General features: G+C 48.0%; 1 protein-coding gene across 2 annotated transcripts in view; it reads right to left on the bottom strand.

Moving 5' to 3' along the window:
- Window positions 1-25,387, bottom strand: part of WSCD2 (WSC domain containing 2) — an 89,858-nt gene that overhangs the window by 33,880 nt on the left and 30,591 nt on the right. For both annotated transcript variants that reach the window (XM_066370646.1, XM_066370645.1), the window contains exon 2: window positions 3,904-4,845. In XM_066370646.1, the coding sequence (XP_066226743.1) occupies window positions 3,904-4,291 (388 nt within the window). In that variant the 5' untranslated portion in view covers window positions 4,292-4,845. The remainder of the gene's footprint in view (window positions 1-3,903; window positions 4,846-25,387) is intronic.

Here is a 25,387-nt window from a genome sequence, read left to right as displayed (position 1 = left end):
TCAAGTTAGGAGGTCATGCTGGAGTAGGATGGGCCCCAATCCAATAGGACTGGTGTCCTACCTGTAAGAATGTGCGTATCTGAAGACACAGGGACACAAGGACAAAGCCACATGAAGACAGAGGCAGAGACTGAAGAAGTGATGAGCTGCAAGCCAAGGCATGTCCAGGGTGGCTGGTGACACCGGGATCTGGGGGAAGGCGCAGACCAGACTCTCCCTTGGGGACGTTGAGGGTACACCTCCCTGCCAACATCTGGATTTTGGACTGTTGGCCTCCAGAACTGAGAGATGATAAATTTCTGTTCTTTGAAGCCACCTAGTCCATTGTGTTTTGTTATGGCAGCCCAAGGACACTAATACAAGGTATATTGCTGAGACTGATGCTATGTAAGATTAATCTACGTATTGAGCTTAGCACCCAGCCTGGCACCCAGCCTGGAGTCTAATGTTAAGTACTTTTCCCCCCAAAATGAAACTGAGGCTCAGAGAGGTGAGGTGACCTGCCCAAGGTTGCACAGTCAGCAAGTTGCAGAACTGGGAGTTGAATCCTGATTTGACTGCTCAAAGCACAGGTCTCCTTCAAGGTTGGGCAAGGTGAAGGACCTAGCAGAGGTGACTGACATGTTGTAGGTGCCACTTCCATCCCTCCCACCCCCCAAAGGCCACCCCCCCCCAAGTCAGACTTCCTGCCCAGCCCCAGCCCAGCCTCGGAGCAGCTCCACCTTCCCTCTCCTGCCCCATGATGGGCTCTGAATCCTTCTCAGTTTAAGACCTGTGTCAGCCACACCGCATCAAGCAGAGCCCCAGCCGGCTTCAGAGGGAAACCGAATGTGTTTAGCGGAAGGTTGGAGGGGCGTCTCGTTTCTATTAGCGTTAATCTAATATGTTGTCTTTTCTCGCTGAACTCTGAATAAGTTAATCAAGGACAGGCAGGATTTGTGTTCTCCTGGTAACGCCGCCTGATTCCAGAGACTGCCTGCTGAGAGCTCTGGGCTCTGGGCTTCTTTCTTATTTTCCCTTCCTTCTCTTTCCTTACAGTTTATAAAATATATAAGAGTTCCAGGGACAGGGTGTTGGGCATCGTATAGAAGAAGCTCACAAGCTCTGGAGTTCAACGAACCTTGTTACAAAGACCTGGGGTAAATGACTTCTCTCTGCGTTTTAATTCTTTTTTCACCTGGGAAATAGGATAACAATAAGTCTCTCATTTTTGAGTTGTTCTGATCATTAAATAAGGCAATGAAATACAGTCAGTCAATAGACCATAGCTATTATTACTACAACTATTAATTGACCTACTGTTATGAGCCAGAAGATGTGATAAGCATTTGATACATATATCATCACACTCAAATAACACATGAAAAGCAAACAGGACAGTGGCTGGCGTGAAGTAAGGGCTCAAGGAATGGTAACAATGACTATAGTGGCAGTGGCTTTTCATTCTCATAACAAGTGGGGGATTGTTATTATTGTTATATGTATCAAATGTGCCAGAAGGAATTCGTATTCTATCAGGGGACCTTGACAAGCACAGGCAATTACCATTCGTATAAAGGACATAACAGGGAGCACAGAGGAGGGACATTTCATCAAGTTGTGGGGGAAGAGGGGGGTTGGGGACAATTTCCTGCAGGTGAGCTAAATGAGACCTGCAGGAAGGGTAGAGCTAAGCCTTGGAGGTGCTCCAGGCAGAGAAATGGTCAGTCATCCATTCATTTGTGCATTGTCATTCACTCATTCATTCATTCACTCACTCACTCATTCATTCATTCATTCATTCAACAAGTAGGTACTGAGCACCATCTTTGAGACAGGTTTCCTTGACAGGTGACTGAGCAGAAGCAGCCAGGACAGGCAACATCCCTGCCTCCATGGAGCTGACAGTCTAGCATGGGAGGCAGATTATAAACAAACACATAAACAGGATGCTTTCAGATGCGGACAAGTGCTGTGACAAAAATAAAACAGGAATGTGTTCATGACCCAGGTTTGAGGTGGGGAGACTTTAGTCAGGACACCCCTCTAGGAAGGCGAGGTGTGACTGGGGACCTGAAGGAAGGGAGGAAGGGAGGCATGCCAAGACCTAGAGGAAAAGCATCCCAGATGAAAGATCCTGAGGTAGAGACGGGCTTGGTGTGGTCAGTGAATGGCAAGAACAGTTGGGGCAGGGTGTGGTGAGGGGGTAGGGAGTGTTATGAGATTAAAGAGATGGGCCAAGATAGGGGCTCTGGACTTTAGCCTAAGCATGATGAGAGCATATGCTAAGGGGCAGGCTTGTGACAAATTCTGGGGCTTGCAGTGTATCAAATGAAGTTTGGAGTGGCCGGGGGGTGGTGGAGCTCGGTGAGAGAGACAGAAGCCACATCACATTTCTGCCAGCAACGTAGCTCCTCACACCTCACCTGTGTCTGCATGGTGGGACCCTTCCCAGGATGGACCCATGAGAATTTCCCAATCATCTCTAAGAACGTACTATGTACCAGGCATCATGTTAGGTGCTTTCATAACCATTGTCTTATTGAACTTTTAGGAGACTCTTGGAAGGGAGGAGTCATTACTTCCATTTTACAGATGACAAAACTGAGGCACAATGAGGTAAAACACTTGCCTGGGCCACACGGCTGGCTGCAGGGGAGCTGGAATATGAATCTAAGTCCCCCAATCCATTCTGCCACTTCCTACCTCTCCACCATCTCCCAATGAACACTGGGTTCTTGAAGGGGCCGAATTCTAGGAATTTCCTGTAGGTGGGAAGTAGGAGCTTGTGCATGGCTCCTGAACCAGGTGCAGGATGGGACTGAAGCAGGTGAACATGCTCCCCAGGATGAGTCCCCTCCATCAATCCTGCTTCTCTCCACAGAGGGAGAAGGGATTTGCTATAAATTGAATCACAGCAGAAGTGTGACATGTGGCAGGGAACACCAGGGCTCGGGAGATTCTCCTTCCGGCTAGATTGGCGATGGGTCCTCCCAAACCATCTGGCCCAGACTCTTGAAATGTCCATTCATGTTAATCTCATGAACTGCAGGGTTGGGTGGGGTCCTCCCAGAGGGCTGGTTACACAGGCTGATGTCCACAGACACTGGGAGACAGTTCTAGAGCCAAGCCTTCGGGCCAGACCGATCTGATCTGAACTCCGGCACTGCCACTTACCACCTGTGTGACCTCGGGCAGGGTCCTCACTTTCTCAGGCCTCAGTTTCCACATCTGTTAACTGAGCCTCAGATCACAGTCCTTGCTCAAGTCCATGAGGTGTAGTGAAAATCAAATAAGGTAACTCACAAAGGAAAGCCCTTTTTACTGTGAAAGGCTGAGAAAATGCAAGGAAATGTATCCAGGGCAATGCTATCCCCCAAGTGCCATCACCAAGGGACCCAACAGGGAGGAGTCAGAGCCAATGAGGTGAAGCAGAAGCTATGTAAGTCACCAGCTATGTAACCTTGGGCTCTTGGTGCCTCAGGTTTCTCGTCTTTAAAATGGGAATAACAGCACCTTCCAGAGAGTTGTGGTAATAATTCAAAACACGCCAAGTGCTTGGTACAGCACCTGGTGCCTAGTAAGCGCTCAGTAGACGCTAGCTGTTTTTATTTTCATGTGTATTTAACAAGGGTTGGAAAAAGCTGCCGGGGAGGGTCAGACTTTGAACTCAGAGATGCGAGGTTCAAACCCACGCTTGCCTGTGTACAAGCTGTGTGACCTTGGGCAAGCTACTCAAATCCGAGTTCTAGTTTTCTCCTCTGAAGTAGAGGTGACAATGAAACCTACTGTGTTTCTATAGCTGTTAACCTGTTGACGGCTGGTTCCTATTAAGCACTGAAAACCAACGGCTGTTATCATATTATCATCATCCTCCCCACCCCTTCTCAGCCACCCTCACGCCCAGACGCTCCGCCCTCTCACCTCTCTCCTCCTCCTTCTCCCGGACGACCCGCCCCTTGAGGGCTCGGCTCCAGGCTCCTCCTCCGTAGTCGCCCAGCTTGCCTCTCTCGTTCCCATCTTTGCCCTTGAACCAGGGTCCATACCTGCGGGCGATGCTGGAGGCTTCGCCCGCGTCTCGGAAGCCTCTGCCCAGATGCAAGTCACTCAGGAAGGGCAGCTCAGCGCCCTCAGCCGGGGCTCCGGCGGCGGCCGGGAGGTTGGCCTGGTTTGGGGAGACAGAGGGCTGGCCCCCGAAGCCAGAGTGCAGGAAGACGAGGCTGCCGGCAGTCAGGTAGAGCACCAGGAAGGTAAAGAAACGCACAGGTTTCCTGCGGAAGTACCGCTGGAACTTGAACCAGAGCTTGGCCATAGCAGGATCATTCCGGATTGGCTTTCCAGGGCTTGGCTGGAGGGGGCTCAGGGAGGGGGTGGAGGAGGCCTCCTTTCCCCAGCTCCCCTAGGGATGGAAGTCCTGGGGTCTGCAGTCTTATTCCCTCTGTGCAGTTGATTGCCAAGACCAGAGCTGCAGGGCAAATCTAGCACTTGGCTGAGGCCAAGCAAATTGGAAGACAGAGCTCACCAGCCCTCCTGAGGTCAAGGTGAGCTTCTTTGGGCCAGAAAGGGAGTCTCGAGGCTCGGGACACCCAGGAGTTGGTCCCATTTTCCTACATCTTGTTCTTCGCCTCAGACAGCTCCCAAAGGACTTTGGAAGTAGCGGCAGGAGGAGGACGCTTTGGGTCACCAGCAGCTGCTGTGCACTTCTCGGCCCTTCTCGACTCCTCAGGCCTGTCGGGGCCGGATTATTCCACTGAGGCCATTCCTGGCTTCTCTGCCAGCTGGGGACCAGGCTCCGCGCATCCACCTCGGGGAAACAGAAGCTGGCGGGCTTCCATCAGGCCGAGCCTCAGGGCTCAGGGCAGCCACCTGCAAAACAGCACAGACACGGCCATAAGAAACCCCCTCATAGAGGCCAGGGCTCAAAGGATCTTAAACATTTTCAAGGGGCGATACAGAGTCCAGAGAAGGGAGTAAACCAATGGCCCGAAGCGCCCAGTGGTGCTGGACAGAAGCTCAATCCTGAGCCTTGCAGAACACTCGCCTTTTCCTTTAAACCACAGGGAGATTTTGTGGGTTTGAATCCTACACAGTCCTGGTCCAGGGACACGCTTTAGCTTGGACAGCCACACATTCCTAGGCCCTATACTTTCTACATATTTGTCAATTACCCTCTGGTTTGTGGGTTACCCGAAGTCCCAAAAGCACTCCTAGGTCCTTGCTGAACTGTCTGCTAGACCTGGTTGATACCGGACCAGATCAAATTCATTCTTTATAATCAAAAATTTAGTGAGCAGCTACTATATGCAGCAGGCGCTATCCTAGGTGCTGGAAGTCAAACTGTGAATAAGAGTGACAATGTGCCTTCCCTCCCAGGGCTCACACGCTGCTAGGAGGGATTACATCCACGGTCCCTCTCCTTTCCCCGAGGAAGAAAAGAAACCAGGATTATTGCACAACATAATCATTCACTACAGTGTGCCCTGCATTGTGCCAAGTCCTCTGCGTGTGCTCTCTCATCTATTCTTCCCCATGTTCTTGTGGGAGGTGACTATTTCCCCATTTTACATATGAGGAAACTTAGGTCACACAGATGGTGAGTGGTGGCATCGGGCTTTGAAGGCAGGATGGTCTAAATGCAAAACCCTGGTTCTTAACCAATGCCTTTTCAACTCTGTCCTTTCCCCACATGGTCTGGGTATCACTTGGGAATTCAGAGACGGTCCCTGATGCAGCAGCCCCTCTCCACTGCCTCCCAGTGACCAGCAGTAGCTCACCCTTTGAAACGGTCCCTCAGAGTGGAGCTGTGAAACATCAGATTCAGAATCACCTGGAAGCCTGGTTCAAGATTCCTGACTTCTGCAACCAGAATCTCTGGTTGAGGGAAAACGTACAGGTGTCGTAAGGTGCCCTCAAGTGATGGTAAAGAACACGAGGGTTTGAGAACCACTGCTTTAAGAGTAAACATTCACGATCATCACCAGGAGAAAAATTGGGTATAAATTAGAAAATAGGAAGAAAACTGTTTGCCTGATGTTGTTTCACATTACCACCAGCAGGGGCCTCATAACAATCTCCGTCAATGTATGAATTCAACAGTCAGCCGATGAGCGTTCTGAATGGTAACAGCCCCTCCTAATCCCGACAGCTGCATGGGAGTTTAACTATAGTTCAAGGTAGAGTCAGCCAGCCCTTCATATACCTTTCCATTAATTCAGGAACTAAGTACTGAACACCTACTATGCACCAGTTATTGTTCTAGGCACTTAGAATAGACCAGTGAATAAATCCCCAAATCCATGTTCTTTCAGGGTCAAGTCTGTTCATCCATTGATCCATCCATCTATCCGTCATCCTTTAATCCATTCATCAGTCCACCTACCCATCTACCTATTAAGTCACAACCTATCCACCTATCCATCATCCATTCCTTAATCCATCCATCAATCTACCTCCTCCTCCCTCCATCCATCCACCACTAATCCAGCCATCCATCCATCCATCTGAGCTGTAACAGCCCATCCATTCATCTAACTCTCCACTATCTATTCACCTACCCATTCTTCCATTCATTTAAAAACATGTGTTCCTTACCTACTGTATGTGTGCTTGGGATACAGAAATAAATATTTCAGAGTCTCTGCTTTTGGAGAATTCAGAGCCTACCCTGGGAGACAGCAATTTAAACAAGTATTATACTAAATCACTGTATTAGAAAGACAGTGATAAATCCTGTAGTGGGTGTATGTATACGATATAGAGGAGCAATTAATATTAATAACTCATGTTTATTGAGCACTTATTATGTGCCAGATATTGCTTTAAACACATAATGCTCTGATTTAATCTTCATAACAATTCTATGAGGGAGATCTGTATTGATTTTACAGAGGAGAGGAATGAAGCTCAGAGGGGTTAAGTAACTTGTCCAGGGCCACACAGCTGGTAGCAGGCAGCTAGGGTGTGAACCTAGGATCATTGGATTTTATGGATTATATTCCTAAACTTGCATCTAGTCTGGTCTTGTATCCCTTTGGAAATCTAATGAAAATTGTAGACATATGCACAGAAAAGAGCCCTTGTACATAAGCTCCCAGATTTGGGATCACAATGTCAGGGGGTTTATGGACCCAGGGGTGAGAAGTCCTGGAATATGGGAACCCAGAAAAGTAAGGGTCTGTGAGCTGGCAGGTCTCTCAAGAGGAGTCAAAGTTCTTTTGGGTAAAGAAACAGCAGAAGGATACCCCAGGGAGGAGGAACAGCACACATGAGGATAGGTCATTGGGGTGGAGGAACACAGGAGCTTAGGGAATGATAGGGACACAGTTCAGCTATGGGCAGGGGCCAGACCATGGGGAGCCTTGAACGCCAAGCTCAGGAGTCTGGACTGTGCTCTAACTACATGCGTGGGGAACCATGGAAGTTGCATGCATGGTGATGCCATCATTTTGGAAACACCAGTCTCTAAGCTTGAAAGCCTCCTGGCAGTGGGTGGTGCTCCTTGATATTCCATTTGCAAAAACATGCCAGATGTTTCTGCAGCTGAGCCAGGATGGGAAAAGCCCAGCAGCCCTCATGGAGATGGGCAGGGGTCACCAACCCTCCGGAGACATTCAGGCAAGAGCATGGACTCCAGAGGCAGGCCAACCTGGGTTCAGATCCTGCCTCTCCCACCCACCCAGCCGTGTGACTGCGGCAAGATACCTCTTTTCACCGATGGAGGTGCCTCATCTATAAAGTAAACATAAGAATCTGGACACTCCAAAAATACATTGCTGGGAGGACTGAATTAAAAATTGCAGGAAGAAGCATCTTCCTGATACACCAAGGTTGTGGGTTCGATCCCCAGTCACAGCACATACGAGAATCAACCAGTGAGTGCGTAAATAAGAACAACAAATTGACGTTTCTCTCCCCACTCCTTTCTCTAAAATCAATCAATAAAAAATGCAGGAAGGATGTTTGACACATAGTAGGTGCTCAAGAAAAGCGTCCCCCCTCCCCGCCCTCCCCTCATGGGCACAGTGAGCAGCCTTTAAAGCCGTTTGCCACAGCAACACATTGCTGCGGGGGAGACAGCAAAGATCTCGTCTCCGTGGCTTTTTGTCTCTCTGAGGGTATTTCTGGGTCTAGTCCTTTTTTGTTGTTCCCTTTTCATTCTTTTCTATTTCAACACATCTTTTCTCTAAGTGGGTGCCAACTGGGTTTGAAGAGGATAATGAGCTCATTAGGAACTGGCAGGGAACGGAAAGAGACGGAGGCTTTGGTGGCATGGGGAGTGAAGGGGGCCTCCCAGGAAGGGACTGTGGGGGGACTCCCCTTGGGAAGGGGGTGCTTACTGAGCCTCCCACACCATCCTGCTGGTGCTGGGAGGTGGAGGGCACATCTGGAGGGACAGCATCCTGGAATTTGAGCCCCACGAGGGTGGGACCGTGTCTTCCCTCTCACTGTGTTAGGCCAAGCACGCGGTGTACTGTAGGTCCCCAAGAAACACCGGTGGGGGCGATGAAATACAAAGAATCAGGGGACCGGCCTTCCCACCAGGGCTGGAACCTATAACCATGGCTCCATGGCAAGGGCCAGAGCACCAGTGACAGCCTCGGAGAACTGTACATTCAGGACTCTGCAGAGGTGACATCTTGCGTTACTCAGCTCGGGGTGGTCCAGGGGTTCAGGATCCCTGTTTAGCCACAGTCTCACCTCCCCAAGGGAACCCCAAAGACTTCTCTGCCTCTCATGTCCATCCATTATTCTCTCCTCACACATCTCTCTCTCTCCAGACAGATATTCTACCCCCAAGAAAATGGGGAAATGAAACTGTCACTTGTTGAACACCTATTATATGCCGGACACTGTTGAAAGGTTTTACAAACACATTCTTACAAACTCCACCCTCCTGGCAAGCTGTGAGGCAGGTGTGAGGGTTCTCTCCAATCCCTAGGTTGTGATCCACAACCATGGGTGGGGCCTCGGGTTAGTCTTCAGCAGGACCCTTTGCCTTTCAGTCTCCGCTTGCTCTATACGTGGGAAACCGTGATGGCGTAAGTATCCTCTCTTGTCACTTGCAGCTATGAGGCCTGGACAGCTGCCAGCACCTCGATGAGCTGAGTTTTCTCCATAAAGCGGGGGTTGACCATAGCATCTCCCTCCTAGGGTTTTGGGGCGGATTCACTGAGACGATCCGCAAGGCTGGGTGGAGCTGCTGCTTGCTGAGAGCTGGCTTTCAAAGCTTCTTCATCTCTATTCATCTTACACGGGACCCCTCTGAGCCTCAGTTTTCCCATCTGTTGAATGTGGCAGGTGATCCTCGCCCTCCTTCCCTCCCAGGGCTAGCGGGAGTTTCTCCAAGGATGAAGCCCAGGGGCCCCGTTTGCAGGGCTGGTGGCATTTGATTACTGCAGTCTGTGTCTCCAGGCGGAGCCTCAGAGTGTCTAAACACAGCCTATTTTTAGCGCGGCAATGAACCTCTGGGCTTGAGCTGCCAAGAAAATGACTGGCGGACAGAGCCGCCCTGCGGGGAGGGAAAGCAGAAGGTGCGGCCCGCTCTCCCTCCCCCAAAAGGAGCCACAGTGCTCCTCCTTCAGATTCCCGGGCCAGGCAGATCTGGCTGGCAGCCCATGAAGCCGGGCAGGAGTCCAGCTGTCCCTCCTCAGCCCCTCCCCCCATCTTTACTTAAGGGCACAGGCTCCAGGACCAGCTGACCCCCAACCCCTGGACCAACAAAGCCGGGCCAACAAATAGCTACTGAGAAAGTGGGTTTGTGAAGGTTTAATTACTTCACAGTTCCAGGTAGGAGAGCCAGCTGGGGACCTCCAAGACACTGGGGTCCTGGGCCGGAGGTGAAATGTTAGTCTTGGTCTAAGGATAAAAATATCAGAAGTCACTGCTGTTTGTTGAGCATTTATCACATCATGTGCCAGGCACTGTGCTGAGTACTTTCTTTCTGTGAGCCATTTACTCCTCACTAGACCCCCTTTGAGGTAGCTATGAATCTCTCTGTGCCTCAGTTTCCCCACCCTTAGAATAGTGAAATCATAGTACTTATCTCATAGGGTTGGCGTGAGGACTAAATGAGTTAATATATGCAAGTGTCACGGAAACATTACCTTTTATTATAATAATTTGTAAAGACTATATGTGGTTTTGCCAGCCCAGTACCACCTTTCTCTGGTATAAAGACTCCATTTTCCTTCATGAAGGTTCTCCGTCATCAATTCTCAGCTCACATGGCTTAAGCAAAATGGAATCCCCTCATGAGTGGCTGCAAACCTGTCTCCTGATGCACGTGCACAAGAATGAATGTAGGGCGTGTATATACCAAGGAGCAGAATTGCTGTGTCCTACTCTGTGAGCATCTTGTGACTATCCTAAGAAATACTGGTGTCTTCCAAAGTGGCTGTAGTGACAACTGCCTTCGTAGTCTATGAGCATTCCCGTTGCTCCAAATCCACATCAACATTTAATGTTGTCGGTCGTTTTCACCTTTGCCAGCCCGGTAGATCCCTAAGGAATGCTGTATGTGCTCCAGCCATAGAGTTGACTTCCAAATGCTGTATGACAAACGGCAGGTAGCCTCAATCAATGACCGATGGAGGTTGGTGTCTAAGTTCCCCAAGTCTCTCACCCCCCTACCCCACCCCTCAATGTGCTTACTCTGAGGCTATGCATATTCTGAAGCTCCCTGAGCGTCCCCAGAGGGATTCAGCCTCAAGCACTCTCAGTGGTAGCAGATTTGACAGCACATGCATTGTTGGTTTCTTCCCTTCCTTGTCTCCCTTCCCCACTCAGGGAAGGAGAGGAGCCAGTGTGCTCTTTGCCTCCTAAATAAACGACTTATCAGTGATATTGATTACTTGGAAATACCAGGATTTGTTTAACCTTTTTCTTATCATTAGATGTGTAAAATTTTCCAGTTTTCCTCCTTTATAAACAAGTAATGCTATGATTAACCTTCTGTATGTAGATTCCTGGGAGGCAACACAGGACCTCTCAACAATGATGAGGTGTGGGCACATTTATACCCATTTTACAGATGAGACATCCAAAGCTCATAGAGTTTATATAACTTGCTCAAGCACAGAGCTAGCAAGAAGTGGAGCATGAATTCACAAGCCGGACTGTCTAAGCCTCAGTGTCATGATGGACCACCAGGACAACTAGCCCCCTCTCTTCCCCACTACATCGCTCAGTTGAATCCCAGTCTCAATGGAAGGATCCTTCCTAAGCTTGTAGACATGGAATGTCATCCCTCAGAAACTTCTCCTGGTGAATGGACACCCCAAGTCCTTCAATAAAAACCCCTTCTCATCTTTCTTTCTCCTAGACCAGCCACTTGGCAAGTAAAACAAGTGATAAAATAGTCTGAGAAATACCGTTGTAAATGTCTATCTTGTAGTTTTCATTCACAGTCTTTGGAAATCCAGAATTGTATTAACCCAACTAACCTTGGGGAAGAATTCTGCACCCCTACATGGTGTGTGAACTCTCTATGGTGCTATTTTTTCCAGTTTTTGGCCGTCTTTGCAAAGCTGCAATGATCACTTCTGTATTTACAGACTTACATCCTGGCTCAAAAATGCAGGATTACTGTGTCCAAGACTCTGCATATTTGTGTGTGCACACAGGGGAAACCTTGTGCCAGGCTCCTAATCACAGGATATGCACCCTCAAGCACCCTGCTGAACCCTCATGCAGGACCCCCACACTTCCTTCTCCTGTCCCTAGGACATTCGGGGACTTACCCACCACCACCCAGTACTCATAGCTCACCATCCATATGCATTTCTGTTCATCCTTCCAGAACTCAGGAAAATCAACGAGAAGGCAAAGTGCCATTAGCTAAATGGCCTTTAACACCCAGCCATCTGCCATGATGTAATTAAATAAAAAAATCAGAGGCAACATATGGTGCCCATTATAAATAAATATTAAAATTTTGTTTCCCTTGGTAATGACTCCAGTGCCTCTTGCTCAAACTTTATGGTCATTGTCACTTATTGCACGGAGTCAGGCTGGGCCACAGTGAGTGGAAATGACCACCAGAAAGAAACATGCCAAGTGGTCAGATTAAGTGTTAAACATTCCTGATTCGAACATGCCTCATGTGGCCACATGTGGCTGTGTGATCTTCAGCAAGAGGTCTCAGTTTTCTCACTTGCAAAATGGGTCCAATCCACCTGCCTCATTAAGAAGGTATAAAGGTTAAATGAGCTAAGGTGTTCAAAATACATAACACCATAATACTCTATGTGCTAGTATTTATTGAGCACCTTCTATGTGTCAGGCACTGTTCTAGATAGTAACTTATTTGATCCTTACAACAATCCTCATTTGTTGAAATGTCTCATTTGTTAGTCCCACTTTACAGATGAGAAAACAGGTTCAGAGAGGTTAGGTCACCTGTGCAAGGTCACACAGTGAGGAGTGGCAGAACAGGGTTTGAACCCAGGTAGTCTGGCTCCGGAGCCTTCACTCTGCTAAGCCTGACATAACAGTTTCTCAACAGATGGCCATTCTCTGCCCCAACTGTGGCCAACTAAACAAACCATCTCCTTCCCTTTTAGCACAATACCACTTGCCCAGGCTTCATCTCAAAAAAAGATAAAGATTCGATGAGTTGTGATGATTAGAGACCACCCAAGGTATGTATGGAAGATACACTGGGGCATTGGGGGGGTCTGTGTAGTGAGTGACCCCTACCCTCTGTACACAGGGGTAGGTCTCAGTGGCCATATTTGTACCACATCACCCTGCCCATTGGCAATGCTATTGGACCATAGGTGGACTCCGATATAAAAGCAGTCAGTGAATTCTTGCCTTCCAGAATATGGGATTGGGATTTGAGATATTCCCGTCTCTGCTGGTCATTTGGACTAGGGACATACACAGCCTTACGAGCTATCATCACAAGCCCAAAGAAAGAGCAAAAGTCAGTCTGCAAAGAGAAGTAAAAGAAAGCTAATGAGCAGCGGGGAGACTGAGGCGGAAACTCTGAGAAAGTCCTGGGTTCCTGACCCAGGGAGAGCCGGGTACCAGTCTTCCGGGGTTCCAAGCAGCATCGAATGAGAACATGTGGGTACTTTTCTTACCACGGTGCTGGGTGTATACAGCAGGGATTCAGTAAGAGTTAGCTACGGTTAATCTTAAAAGGGCAACCATACCAAACTAAACACAGTCTTCCTGTATGATTCAGCAGTCCCTCCCCTTGCTATTTACCAAAAACAGTTGAACATTTATGTCCACACAAAAAACCTGTACACGGATGTTTAGAGTAGCCTTACTCATAATTGGCAAAACTCGGAAGCAACAAGATGTCCTTCAGTAGGTGAGCGGATAAATAAACTGTGGGATGGCCAGACAATGAAATGTTATTCATCATTAAAAAGGTATGAGCTATCAAGCTATGGAAAGGCACAGAAGAACCTTAGCGTATTACTAAGTGAGAGAAGCCCATCTGGAAAGCCTACAGGACTGGATAATTCCAACCCTGGTGCTCCATCATAAGATTCTACTGTGAGGTCCCACGCTAGGGTCTCCAACCTCTAGCCTCCTATGCTGGGACACCAGGGTCAGTTTCATTGTTGGCAAGTTGTCTGATTCTGAAATCCTCTTCCAAGCTCCTGAGATGCCATCTCCTCCCGTGTGTCAAGGTTGAAAGTCTCCCTGGGATACGGCCATGCCTCGCTGCCTTCTAGAAGATGTGCCCATGAATTATATATTTCAAGTCATCCCTAAATCGCTCGGCAATTACAGAACACCAAGGATCAGTGGCCGGGAGTGAGAGCCTCCCTTCAGCAGAGAAAAACAGCAGGGCAGAAGCACACCAACGTCACTAGACGTTACCTCTTGCAGGACAGGTTTAGAAGTGATTTTTTTCCCCCTCATTTTGCTTATCTGTGTTTTCTTTTTTCACAGTTTCTGTGGTTTAAAGAGGGACGTGGAGAGCATGAGTTGTGATATCAAAGAGACTTGAGTTGGAATCTTGGCTTCTCTACTTACTAATGAAGAGAGGAAGCCCCTGACCCTCTCCAAGCCACAGCTTTCTCACTCAGAAGACGGGACGAGGATGGCGTCACCCACTGCACAGGGCATTGAGGGGATGCGCTCGAGTCATGTATGTAACATGCTTAGCACTGGCCGAGGCACACTTCCGTGCCTCAACACAATCACATTGCAAATTGACTTCACGTCTGAGTCAACGCAAGCAGCCATGGCCTGGCCAAAGGCACACAGGTTCTGGAAGGTGTGGGGATTATCCAAGTCCTAGTTTAGCTCTGTCACTTCATAACTTCAGACCTTGGGAGGGCACGTTCCTTCTGAGCCTCTATTTTCCTGACCTGTAAAATGGGCACAAAACTGCCACTTCCTCAAGGTCCCCCACGCGCATCTGGCACCAGTAGGAGGGCTGGCAGGCACAGAACCAGATATGGTATAGGGGCAACTGGGCAGAAGTTGGAACTGGAGTCGACACCTTCTCTCTCAATTTATTTGTGATTCTTCTAAAGGGAGGCCTCACCAGCCTCAACATTAATAGGTCGTTGCTGTCATGGTGTCTTTAAATTCAGATGAACACCCTCCACACGTGCGCGCGCGCGCGCGCGCGCACACACACACACACACACACACACACACACACACACACACATCCACCCACACATCCTCAGGATTAAATCCCCAGGGTGGGAGGGAGGAAGTTCTGTCTTCCATATCCCAGGAGGGAGAGGGAGATGGGAGCTGGCTGTGGGGGAGGCTGCTGCAGTCAGGTGCCTGGGGGCAGAAAAGCTCCTCTCTGTCTGCAGGGGCCCTCCCCGCCCAGGGCACTGGATGGGGAGTGCAGCACTTCAGTGGACATGGGAGTGGCCTCACTGGCAAGGTGAATACAAAAAAGGAGTGGCCTAAATGACCTCTAGGGTTCATGGGTTTGAATCTGGATGCCCCCAAACACAGGACGGGTGCAATCTGGGTAAAATGTGCAGCCTCTCTGAACTGGGGTGTCCTTATCTGTAGATGAAATGGCTGCAGGACCCTTTCCATGGCCCCACAGAGCCCTGTATTTGATTTAATGCTCTGCTGACCCTATCTTGACATTCTTAATAATTGTTACACAAGGGGCATTTTTGTTTTGCATTGGGCCCTGCAAATGATGTAGCGAGTCCTGGGTGGTCTGAGGGTTGAAGGGGATTCCTGGCTGTAAAAGCCCCAGCCCCCTGTGGAGATTCTAGCCTGGTCTCTTGCTTCTCTTCCTCGTCCTGTCCCACTTTTCAAGTTCATTCTAGGGCTGTGTGGCCCCGGGCAAGTGGATTACCCTCTCTGTGTCTCTAGTTTCTCTTTTATAAAACACAAAAAACTACTTCAATATTTCTTCTGGTTCCTACTTACCCTTAACCCCCATTCAAACTACAGTTCATTCATTCATTCAACAAACATTCGTTGAGGACCAACCACCTGCCAAACCTGGCCTGAACCAGGGGATCTATTTGTGGAGAGAGCTTATCCTGCACAAACTTCACAAATGCATCACCTCTGGACAAAAGTTCTCTTTCCTCACCTCAAAAGGCCTCTGCTCCATCCACAGAAGCCCAATATTCTGCCCTCAACCCCAGTCTTAGGGGAGAGTTTGCTTTTATCTCTTCGTTCAACAAACATTTATTCAGTACCTATTTTATGCTAAGTGCTTCGGATACACCTCTGAGGTAGATGTAGCCTCTGGCATCAGGAAAATGACAACCTTATTCTGTAACTTTTAAGAGGTTGGGGTCTGCGTTGGTTCTCAGCACTGACAATGAGAGTTTCACTTGTTGAGCTTTCAGACCTAGAAATGCATAATTTCTCATGTTCACAATGACTTCATAAGGTGGGTACTATTCTACCTACTGCACATATGAGAAACTGAGACTCAGATAGGTCAATGACTCACTCAAGGTCACACAGCTCACAAGTGGCAGAGCTAAGATTTCAACCCAGGACTGTGTGGCTCCAGCGGGCTTTTTGGAGACACCACTACCTCTCAGTATAAAACTTTATCTCCCCGAAGGGAACATGTGCTCCTAGCGGTTGGGGCTTGACTTGGAGTTTTTGCCTCATCTCCATAGCTCCCTCAAAGCTTGGACACAGCATCTTCTAGCAAGCCTGTTTCAGTGTCTGGAGCACACCATTCCTGAAGGAGTCCTGAGGGCGAATGCCAGCCCATCCCCACCCAGGCACAGGTAGGGGCCTTCCTCTGCTCCTCGTACAGCAAGATGGGCCCTGAAGTCTCTCTAGATTCAGAGAGAGGCAAACATTCAAGGCCAGAGGAAGCCGTTGGCCATGAGCCACTTGACATTGAAGCTTCAGGTCCCAGCTGGGATCTGAGGCGGCCTTTTGATCTGGATTCAGTCAGGCAGCTGAATGCTTCCCTGTGATCCTCGGGAGGGTGCACAGCTGGAGTTCCCAGACCGGGGCCTGCGTGGGCTCCTCTGGGAGTGGCGGGGCCCTGCCCCCAGAGTTCCTGAGCCAGCAGGACTAGGGTGGGGCCTGACAATGCACATTCCTAATAGGGTCCCGGGTGAGCTGCTGCTGCTGGCCCCATGGACTTTCAAAACTCCGTGTGGAGGTAATCAGAGCAGCCCACATGGCAATGACTACAGGAGGCTGGGGAGATCAGGATGCATCCTCTGGACAGGAGCTTGGCCCCTGGGGCACAGCAGCCCTTGTATAAATCTCAACCCCACCGACAGAACCCTTGAGACACTGCGTGCGTCCAGAAGCCTTTCTGAGCCTCAGTTTCTACATGTTAAATGGACAGCAACTCCCTCAGAGGTCGTGGTAAGGATTACATGAGTGATAACTTATAAAAACTAATAGTGAACTCATACTCAGAGTACTTCTCTCTGCTGTTATGAGTTGAATTGTGTTTCCCCAAAATGTATAGGTTGAAGTCCTAGTCCCTAAGACCTCAGAATGTATCCTTATTTGGAGATTTTTATACAAAGGTAATCGAGTTAAAATGAGGTTATGAGGGCAGGCCCTAATTCTATATGACCGGTGTCCTTATGGGGTGGGGAAATTTGTATACGGATAGGAACAGAGGGAAGCCGATGTAAAGACACAAGGAGAAGATGGCCGTCCTCAAGCCAAGGAGAGAGGCCAGGAACAGATCCTTCCCTCCCAGCCCTCAGAAGCAACCCACCCTCCCAACACCGTAACTTTGGATTGCCAGCTTCCAGAGCTGTGAGACAATAGCTTTCTGTTGTTTAAGCCACCCCGTCCATGGTACTTTATTACAGCAGCCTTCGGACACTAATACAGGTGCTCTATGGAACACACCTCAGGGTTTTTTTTCTTGTGTGTGTGTATGTGTTTTTTAATGAAAGACTTTACATATGGTCTGGTTAACATGTATGCATCTTAAGTGCACATCTTAACAGACTCTTACATGTCTACACACCCATGTGACCCCCACCCAGGTCAAGAAAGAACATTCCTTCACCCACAGAGTCTCCCTTGTGCTTATGCCAGCTAATCCTGCCCCTCCAGTGACAATCTAACTTCTATTTTCGTAGATGAGTTCCGCACATTCTTAAGCCTCATAAATGACTGACAATAAGGAACAGGGGAAGCCAGCCTTTTACATTTAAACTCACTTGATTCTCATTGAAAAAATGAAGAACCTGAAAAAGGTACTACGATTATCTCCATTGGACAGATGAACAGTCAGGCACATAGAGGTTCAGTAATTTGCTCAAGGTCACACAGTGAGGACGTCGGTAGCAGAGCCAGGATATGAACTCTGGTAGTCTGACTCCACTCACTGTACTTATGCTTTGATAAGAAACAGTAGTGCCCACTACATATAATCACAGTGACTTCTATCAAGAAATAAGCTGAAACTTGGGACCGAGTAATCTATATTATTTGTTCACTATATCATATTACCAGCAGTAAATACTAACACCATCCCCATTTTACGGAGAAGAAAACAGAGGCTCAAAGCAGTTAAGACGCATGTCCAAGGTCACAGACTAGCAAGTGCAGGACTGGGATGAACTGTGGCTGCTTGCAGAGCTCGTGCTCTTGGCCGTGGACTTCACCTGCCTCCCACCAGCTCCTGCTGAGCAGCAGCCCCAGGACCGCAGAACTCAACAGCCTGTACTTTCTTTAAAACCACACTGAGATACCACAGCACATAAAAAGTTGACATGGAAAGAGATACCATTGCTAGAATGGCTCAAATACATAACTCAGTAATACCAACTGCCAGAGGAGGCAGAGACCGCAACTCTCAGACATCACACTGAGCCACAGGGTATACAGCCACTTTGGAAAGTTGTGTGACCATTATAAGGTGAAACATTTACTTCCCATATAGCCCAGCAGTACCTCCCCTAGGTATTTAAGCAAGAGAAATGAGAACTCATGCTCCCACAAATACTCATACACACATTTATAGCAGCTGCTTTTTTTTTTCTTTCTTTTTCCTTTTTTTTTTTTTTTGTAATTGACCCAAAGGAAATCACCCAAATATCCTTCAAGGGTGAATGGACCAATTGTGTTGCATCTACACGGTGGAGTACTATGCAACCATAAAAAGGAATAAATTGCTGATACATAAACTGCAGTGATGAATCTTAAAGTCATTAGGCTGAGCAAAAGAAGCCAGACTCAGAAGGCTCTATCATTCCATTGATAGGACATTCTAGACAAATCAAAAGCAAACAGATTAGTGGTTGCCAGGGGCTAGGTTGGGGGGAGTGGTTCACTACAAAGGGGTAGAGAGGGTTTTCTGAGGCTGATGGAACTGCTGTATATCTTGATTCTGGTTTTGGTTACATGGCTGAATACATCCATTAAGATCAGTAAAAGTATAAACTACAATGGGTGAATTTTACTATAAATTACAGTAAAAAATCTCTTTTTAAAGAACCCTGTGTTTTTTCTTGCTATTCTGGCTGAGCCCTGAAGGAAGGGATGCTTCCAGGAGAATCAACACCTGCTTCCTTCTCATCCTGGGCCCCTGGGATGCTCACCTGGCGGAAAGGGGTGGCTCATTCTGTGCAGGGACAGCTCCCATGTGAGCACCTGGGTTCCCACATGACCCTCCTCTCATTGCCTGCTCTGTTCCAGGAGCAGGAACATTGGGGTTATTTTTGCTCTGAGAAGTACCCGTCAAGGGGTACTTTCTCCACAGGCAGCCGCTGCCCCCTGCGGTGTTTACATAAAAACACATTTGCACTAGGTTTTGTTTCTACATTTGCCTCAGCTGCCCAGATTCTCTTGAACCTGGGAGGTCTGATTATCTGGCTGGAAGCAGCTGATGGGAGAGGGCCAGCTAAGGAGGGTGGTGCAGGCATATGGCTCCTCCAGTTTTTTGGAGCTCTGGTCCTTTCTCAACCTCAGCACTACTGATGTTTTAGGCTGGATGATTTGTTGTTGAGGGGGCGCTGTCCAGAGCACTGCAGATTGTTTAGAAGCATCCCTGTCTCTAGACATTGCCAAATATCTCCGGGGGCAAGATGGCCACCGGTCAGAACCATTGGTGCACATTTGGAAATGCATACATGGGAGCTCAGCTCAGAGCCCCTCTGCTTCCAACACCCACCTAAGGAGACAGCTGACTCTACCTCCGTCACCTCTGTATTCCCGGCACATTCACACAGTAGAAGTCACAGACATTTTGTGTGATGAGCAAACCGCAGAAGCAGGATGATGCCGATGGCCAATAGGTACCTTGGTTTGAGGGACATTGTGTAGTAACTGGACTCTGGGCATGGGTTTGTATTGGGTGTCGGACTGTTCCCATATCACCTCACCCAGCGGCCAGATCAAGGTCCATGATTACCCCCACGTTACAGGTGGGGGAACTGAGCTTTGAGTCCACACGTCTGACACCACAGCCCAGTTTCTTAATGATCAGACTCCACCGAAGACAGATGCCTTTTTAAAGGACAAGATGAGGAATGGATAGCCACAAAGTTTCTCTCCCTAACCGAACTCTGTTCGGGCTCCCCAGAACTCTTTCACGTAGGTGTCTCCACATTGCCCAGTTTTACAAAGAATCCTGCTAAGTTGGATTGGCCAGAGTCCCCATCCTCCATATCTGATCATTCTTGATATCTAATTGGGTTTCTCTTCCTCCACCATCTTCCAGGTGACGTCTGATCACCCGGCCTGAGTTTAGTGAGAACCCTGTCAGGTCAGTTTTTTCAGAATCCTCTTCTATCCTTGATGCTTCCTCTTAGTAATTCTCTAATCACTGGCCCCCACCCTGCTCCATGGCTGTGGACGTCTATACACCCCTGCTGGATTCAGAGTTGAGCTGGTCCTATCCTGAGGTCTCTTTTCCCCTATTGCAACAGTCCTGAATAAAATCTGTTTTGGTCACTTCACTGTCTAGCTCTAATATTTTAACAACAGATCCAGACACATTTATTTACATATGTGGGTAAAATGAGGTCTCAAACCAGAAAACCTGTCAAGATCAATACAGCAAGGAGTATGGACTTTGGTGCAAGTCAGGCCAGCATCTAAATCCCACTTGGCTATTTACAAGCTCTGTGAACATGGGCAGGTGCTGGCCTTGATTTTGTTGTCTGTAAAGTGAGGACAAAGGCAATAATATAGCATGGGATTTTTGTAAAAATTAAATGAGATATTCCTGGAGCCTGGGAAATAGCCCGTGCTCAACAAACACTGATTAGATGGATGCACACAGCGGGCTCTGGGAAGAATGGTCCCTGTAGGGATGTCGGACTGTTCCCATATCACCTCACCCAGTGGCCAGATCAAGGTCCATGATTACCCCCATGGTAGGGATGGGAACAAGAGGTAGAGGTGAGTTTACATGAAATTACCTGGCAAGGCAAGGGTGTTGGAATCCCAGAGGGTCCTCACTACACACACACACACACACACACACACACACACACACACACACACACACACACACACACACATTGAGGAGCTGCCTCTTCCTCAGTGGCCTCTGCTCTCTGATTAGACCAAAGAAAGGCCCACTATTCACGCTGACCAATGACAGGCCATCGTGTTAGGTAAGAGACCTGCTGAGGCCCCTCTGCTGTAGATGTCAGAAAGCTGCTGTCTCCTTAGAAACTGCCAAGCCTAACTGAGCATCCCTGGACGCCTTCTCAACAGACACGCGGAACACAGGCGACGTGTTCCTGTTGACCTGGCCTCAGCTGAGACTGCCTTTGGAGAACCCCCGAGAGGCATCACTGTCCCTCCCAGGCCTGATTGAGGGACAGGACAAAGGGGGCCTCGGGCCATCAGCCATAGAAGGTTCCACTTCTCTGTGTTAATTCAAGAGCATCCATGTCTCCTGCTGAGCAGCTGAAGAGCCCTCTGGAGCCTCTTTTCAACTGAAAACAGTAATTTGCAAGAACTCACAATGCAAGGAACAGACAGAATGGCACAGTTACACCACAGCCGGCCTTTCTCACAGCCCAGAGCCCCTGGGGTCATTTTGAGGCTCAGCAGCTGCTACGGGCTCCTAGGAGGGAGTGGGGACAGGAGGAGGGCACATCGCCACAGCTCCCTGAGACAAGCTGGGCTTTTATAGTGCAAGGGCAGCAAGCATGCCATGCCCAGTGTATTTGTTTTCTAGAGCTGCCAAATTGCCAAAACTGGGCGGTTTAAAACAACAGAAATGTATCCTTTCACGGTTCTAGAGGCCAACAGTCCAAACTCTAGGTGTCAGCAGGGTTGGTTCTTTCTGGAGGATCTGAGGGACAACCTGCCCAACACCTCACTCCTAGCTCCTGGTGGTTGCAGCAACTGGTTGTACCAAATGCATTGGCTTGTAAATGCGTCTCTCCAACCTCTGCCTCTGTCTTCACATGGTGTTCTCTCTTTGTCCCTGTGAATTCGTTTTCTCTTCTTATAGGACCTACTTAATTCCAGTATGACCTCATCTTAACTAATTACATTTATTTTCAAGTAAGATTCAATTCTGAGGTTCCAGATGGACATGAATTTGGGGGGGGTCACTCCTCAGTCCAGTATACCTGGTATTCAATCCGACTTCTGTTACTTGCAGCTGGAAGATGGTACAAGTGACTTAGCCATTCTGACCCTGTTGCCTTACTTTGAAATAAGGGTAATTATAGGACTGTTGTGATGGTTGGTGTGATAATACAGTAGAGCAATGACGTGCCAACTCCTTGCTTTGTGACTTCGATCAGATTGCCTCGCTTCTCTGGTCGTCTGTACCCCCGTCCCTAAGATGAGGAGGTTGAAAGGGTTCATCCTTCTCCCCTTCCCATAGTTCTAGGTTCTGTAAGGTCTCTGAAGTCACCATTGGGGTCCATGGGACCTCTTAGGATTTCCAAAACCCTAGAAATTGTACTAAATTCTTAACAATAGTGCAAGTCTGTGCTTTTTGGTTGGAATTGTATTAACTCAGTACTAGAGCTTATCCTTTCTCAACACAAGCTGAATTCCTCATTAATAATTTCCATTGTCTCTGATAGTTTTTTTATTTAATGGGGGGGGGGGAATTATTATTTAAATTCATGCAGATAGCATGAGAGACAAAGTCTTTCTGAACACAAAAGGGACGAATAATAAAACAGTTCCTGGGCTGGAGCAGCTTGGAGCCCTGAGGTGAGCTGATACCAGCCAACCAGAAATAACAGTTACGGAATGCCAGCCTCATGCCCAGCGTTGTTCCCTCCACTGTCTGCACATCTTCCATTTACCCACAAAACAACACTGCAGAGACTCTTACTGCCTTTATTTTACAGGTGAGGAAACTGAGGCCCAAAGAGGGGAAGTGACTTGCCCAAGGTCACACAGCTGGGTAGCACCTGAGTGGGGACTGGAATTCAGTCTATTTAAATCTAGAGCTGAAAGTCATATTAAGCAACCTGTTAAATGGCCTCAGTTTACTGTAAGTTCTAGAGCAGAGAAATACAACGTGAGCCATATGCATCACTTAAAATGTCCTACTAGTAGCCACATTAAAAAAAGTAAAAACGGATGAAATTGGTGTTAGTAATATATCTAATTTGACCCAATATACCTAAAATATTGTTTTGACATGAAATGAGTATAAAACATTGTTATTAATGAAATATTTTGTGTTAATACCAAGACTTAAATCCGGCATGTATTTTAAACCTACAGTATGCCTCAATTTGGATTAGCTACACTTTAGGTGCTCAATAGCCACATGTGGCCAGTGGCCACTAGAGTGGATGGTAAAGTTCAGGAGATCTGGAGAGCTGTTTGTGAATCTGCAGAGCTGGAAAAAATATCCAGATTCTTCTGACTCTAAATCAAGAAGCGTCGTTACTGCTGCTCAATGGCCTCCTTACGTGGTAGGTGAAGGAACTGAACAGCTTATGTCTTTGGCATCAAGACTGGTCTATTCCTTGTGCCCAAGAACTCCAGCCTGTCCCAGCCTTAGCTCATCCCCAACTCTGTGGGCAGCCCCAGGTCACAAGGTCAAGGGTCCTGCTGGGGGTGACTGAGCCCAGCCTACTCTGGAGCCTATCAGGACTTCTCTGAGCCCTGCCTTAGCCCAGGGACACTGTGGATTGGAAATAGCCCTGCAGAAATAACTAAAACAGCTTCAGCAAGTCAATGGAGCTGAACGTCCATGCCCAGCTTTGAACGCTAGTTCAGCCTAGTTGAGAGAACCTGCTCACTGTTCTGTAAAGTCAGGGTTGTCATAAACACCTCCTTCTTCACAGGGTTGACTGGAGGATAAAATGAGGAACTATAAGAATCACTTTTAAGCCCTGGCTGGGTGGCTCAGTGGATAAAGCACCATCCTGGTGCACCAAGATTCCGGGCTTGAGCCCTGGTCAAGGCACATAGGAGAAACAATCAATGAGTGCACGACTAAATGAACAACTAAGTGGAACAATGAGTTGATATTTCTTTCCCTCCCCCTGTTTCTCTCTCTCTCTCTCAAATCAATGGGAAAAAAAATTTTTTTAATTACTTTTATCTCTTCAACACATATCCAACCATTGACTATGTTACAGAGGAGTGCTGTTTTTATCCCTATTTTATGGATAGGTAAACTGAGGTGCTGAGAGATTAAATAACTAGCCTAGTATCACACAACTAGCAAATGATGGATTCGACTATGATGGACCCTTTCACATGGGGTGGTTGTGAGCATTAGATAAACTAGTGCTGGGTGCATAGTGTGTGCTCAGCAGATTTTTGCTCCTGTCCTCATCGCCATCATCCTCATGGTCATCATCACCCTTGACGTCATCGTTATCATCATCATCGCCATCTTCCTCTGACTCCCTGTGTGTCTTGCAAACACAAAGCACAGTGCTGGGCACAGAACTGCCGAGCTCACCCTGAGCAAGTTTCTTACCCAGTCTAATGAATAAATTGTGTTAAATCCAACCAATAACACGCAAAAATAAAAGTAAGGCTGAAAGATGACTCTTGTTTGGAACACACACACACACACACACACACACACACACCCAGAACATTTTCTTTGGCCCAAGAACACTGCCCGCACACAGCTTTGAGAATGCCTTTGGGGAGAGGAAAATAAGTCACCAGCCACAGGTCCTGTGAAGTTTATTTTCTCCTTCCCAACTCAAGAAGGCTCAGGGAGCACTGTGTCCATCTTTGACTTTTGGCGACCCGTGGGGTAAGCTGCCAAGTGAAATAACCTCCCTCAGATCTTAATGGGCTGTTCAAACAGAGAGGGCCTTGTTTGGGGCATTTTATTTGTTTATTGTTAACACTACTGCCAACCAAGTTTATACAGAGTCACTGCAGGTCAAGCTCTGGGCAGAACCAAAGACATGCTCTGGCTACCTTTCCTCTCACCCAGGGAGGTGCCCTTTCTATGACTTCATTCCTCCATCCCTGACCCTGCACAGCTTACCAGCCCACAGTCCTGCTCCCCTCCATGCCTTCTAATTAACTCTTCAAAGCCAGTGACATGATGGTGCTAATGGACTTAGATGCAGATATTTGCACATTAGCGGAGTCATCCTGAACTTCAAAGCTCTGGGTGGGGTGGCGAGTGGAGATTGGAGAGGGTGAAGAGTTGAATTTCAAAGAAGGGAAGCAATTTGAGCACCATGTCCAGTTCACATTGGCCTTGCAATCTTGACTTTTCTGGTGAGACCAGTGGACAAAGTAATTGGCAATTCTGGGCTCTCAGCAGAGCTAGAGGAATCCCCTAGCCTAGAACATGCAGGACTCAGACAGTTAGTCAACATATTTTACTGAGCATCTGCTATATGCCAGGCACAGTTCTAAATAAGGTGGAAAAGAGAATGACAGGGAATCCCATGTGTTTTACACAATAATGAAGCAGAAGCCTGACCTTACTAGCTTGATATTCCACCTGGATTTTAAAATCATCATTCTTTTAAGCTAGCGTGTACTGAACCCAGCCCTGTGTTAAATGCTTTAAAAATTATCCAGTGTA

Source organism: Saccopteryx leptura, chromosome 2 (genome assembly GCF_036850995.1).
Source record: "Saccopteryx leptura isolate mSacLep1 chromosome 2, mSacLep1_pri_phased_curated, whole genome shotgun sequence".
Classification (NCBI taxonomy): Eukaryota; Metazoa; Chordata; class Mammalia; order Chiroptera; family Emballonuridae; genus Saccopteryx; species Saccopteryx leptura.
Note: the sequence above shows the minus strand (reverse complement) of the source record. Positions and strands in the feature narration are given on the sequence as shown.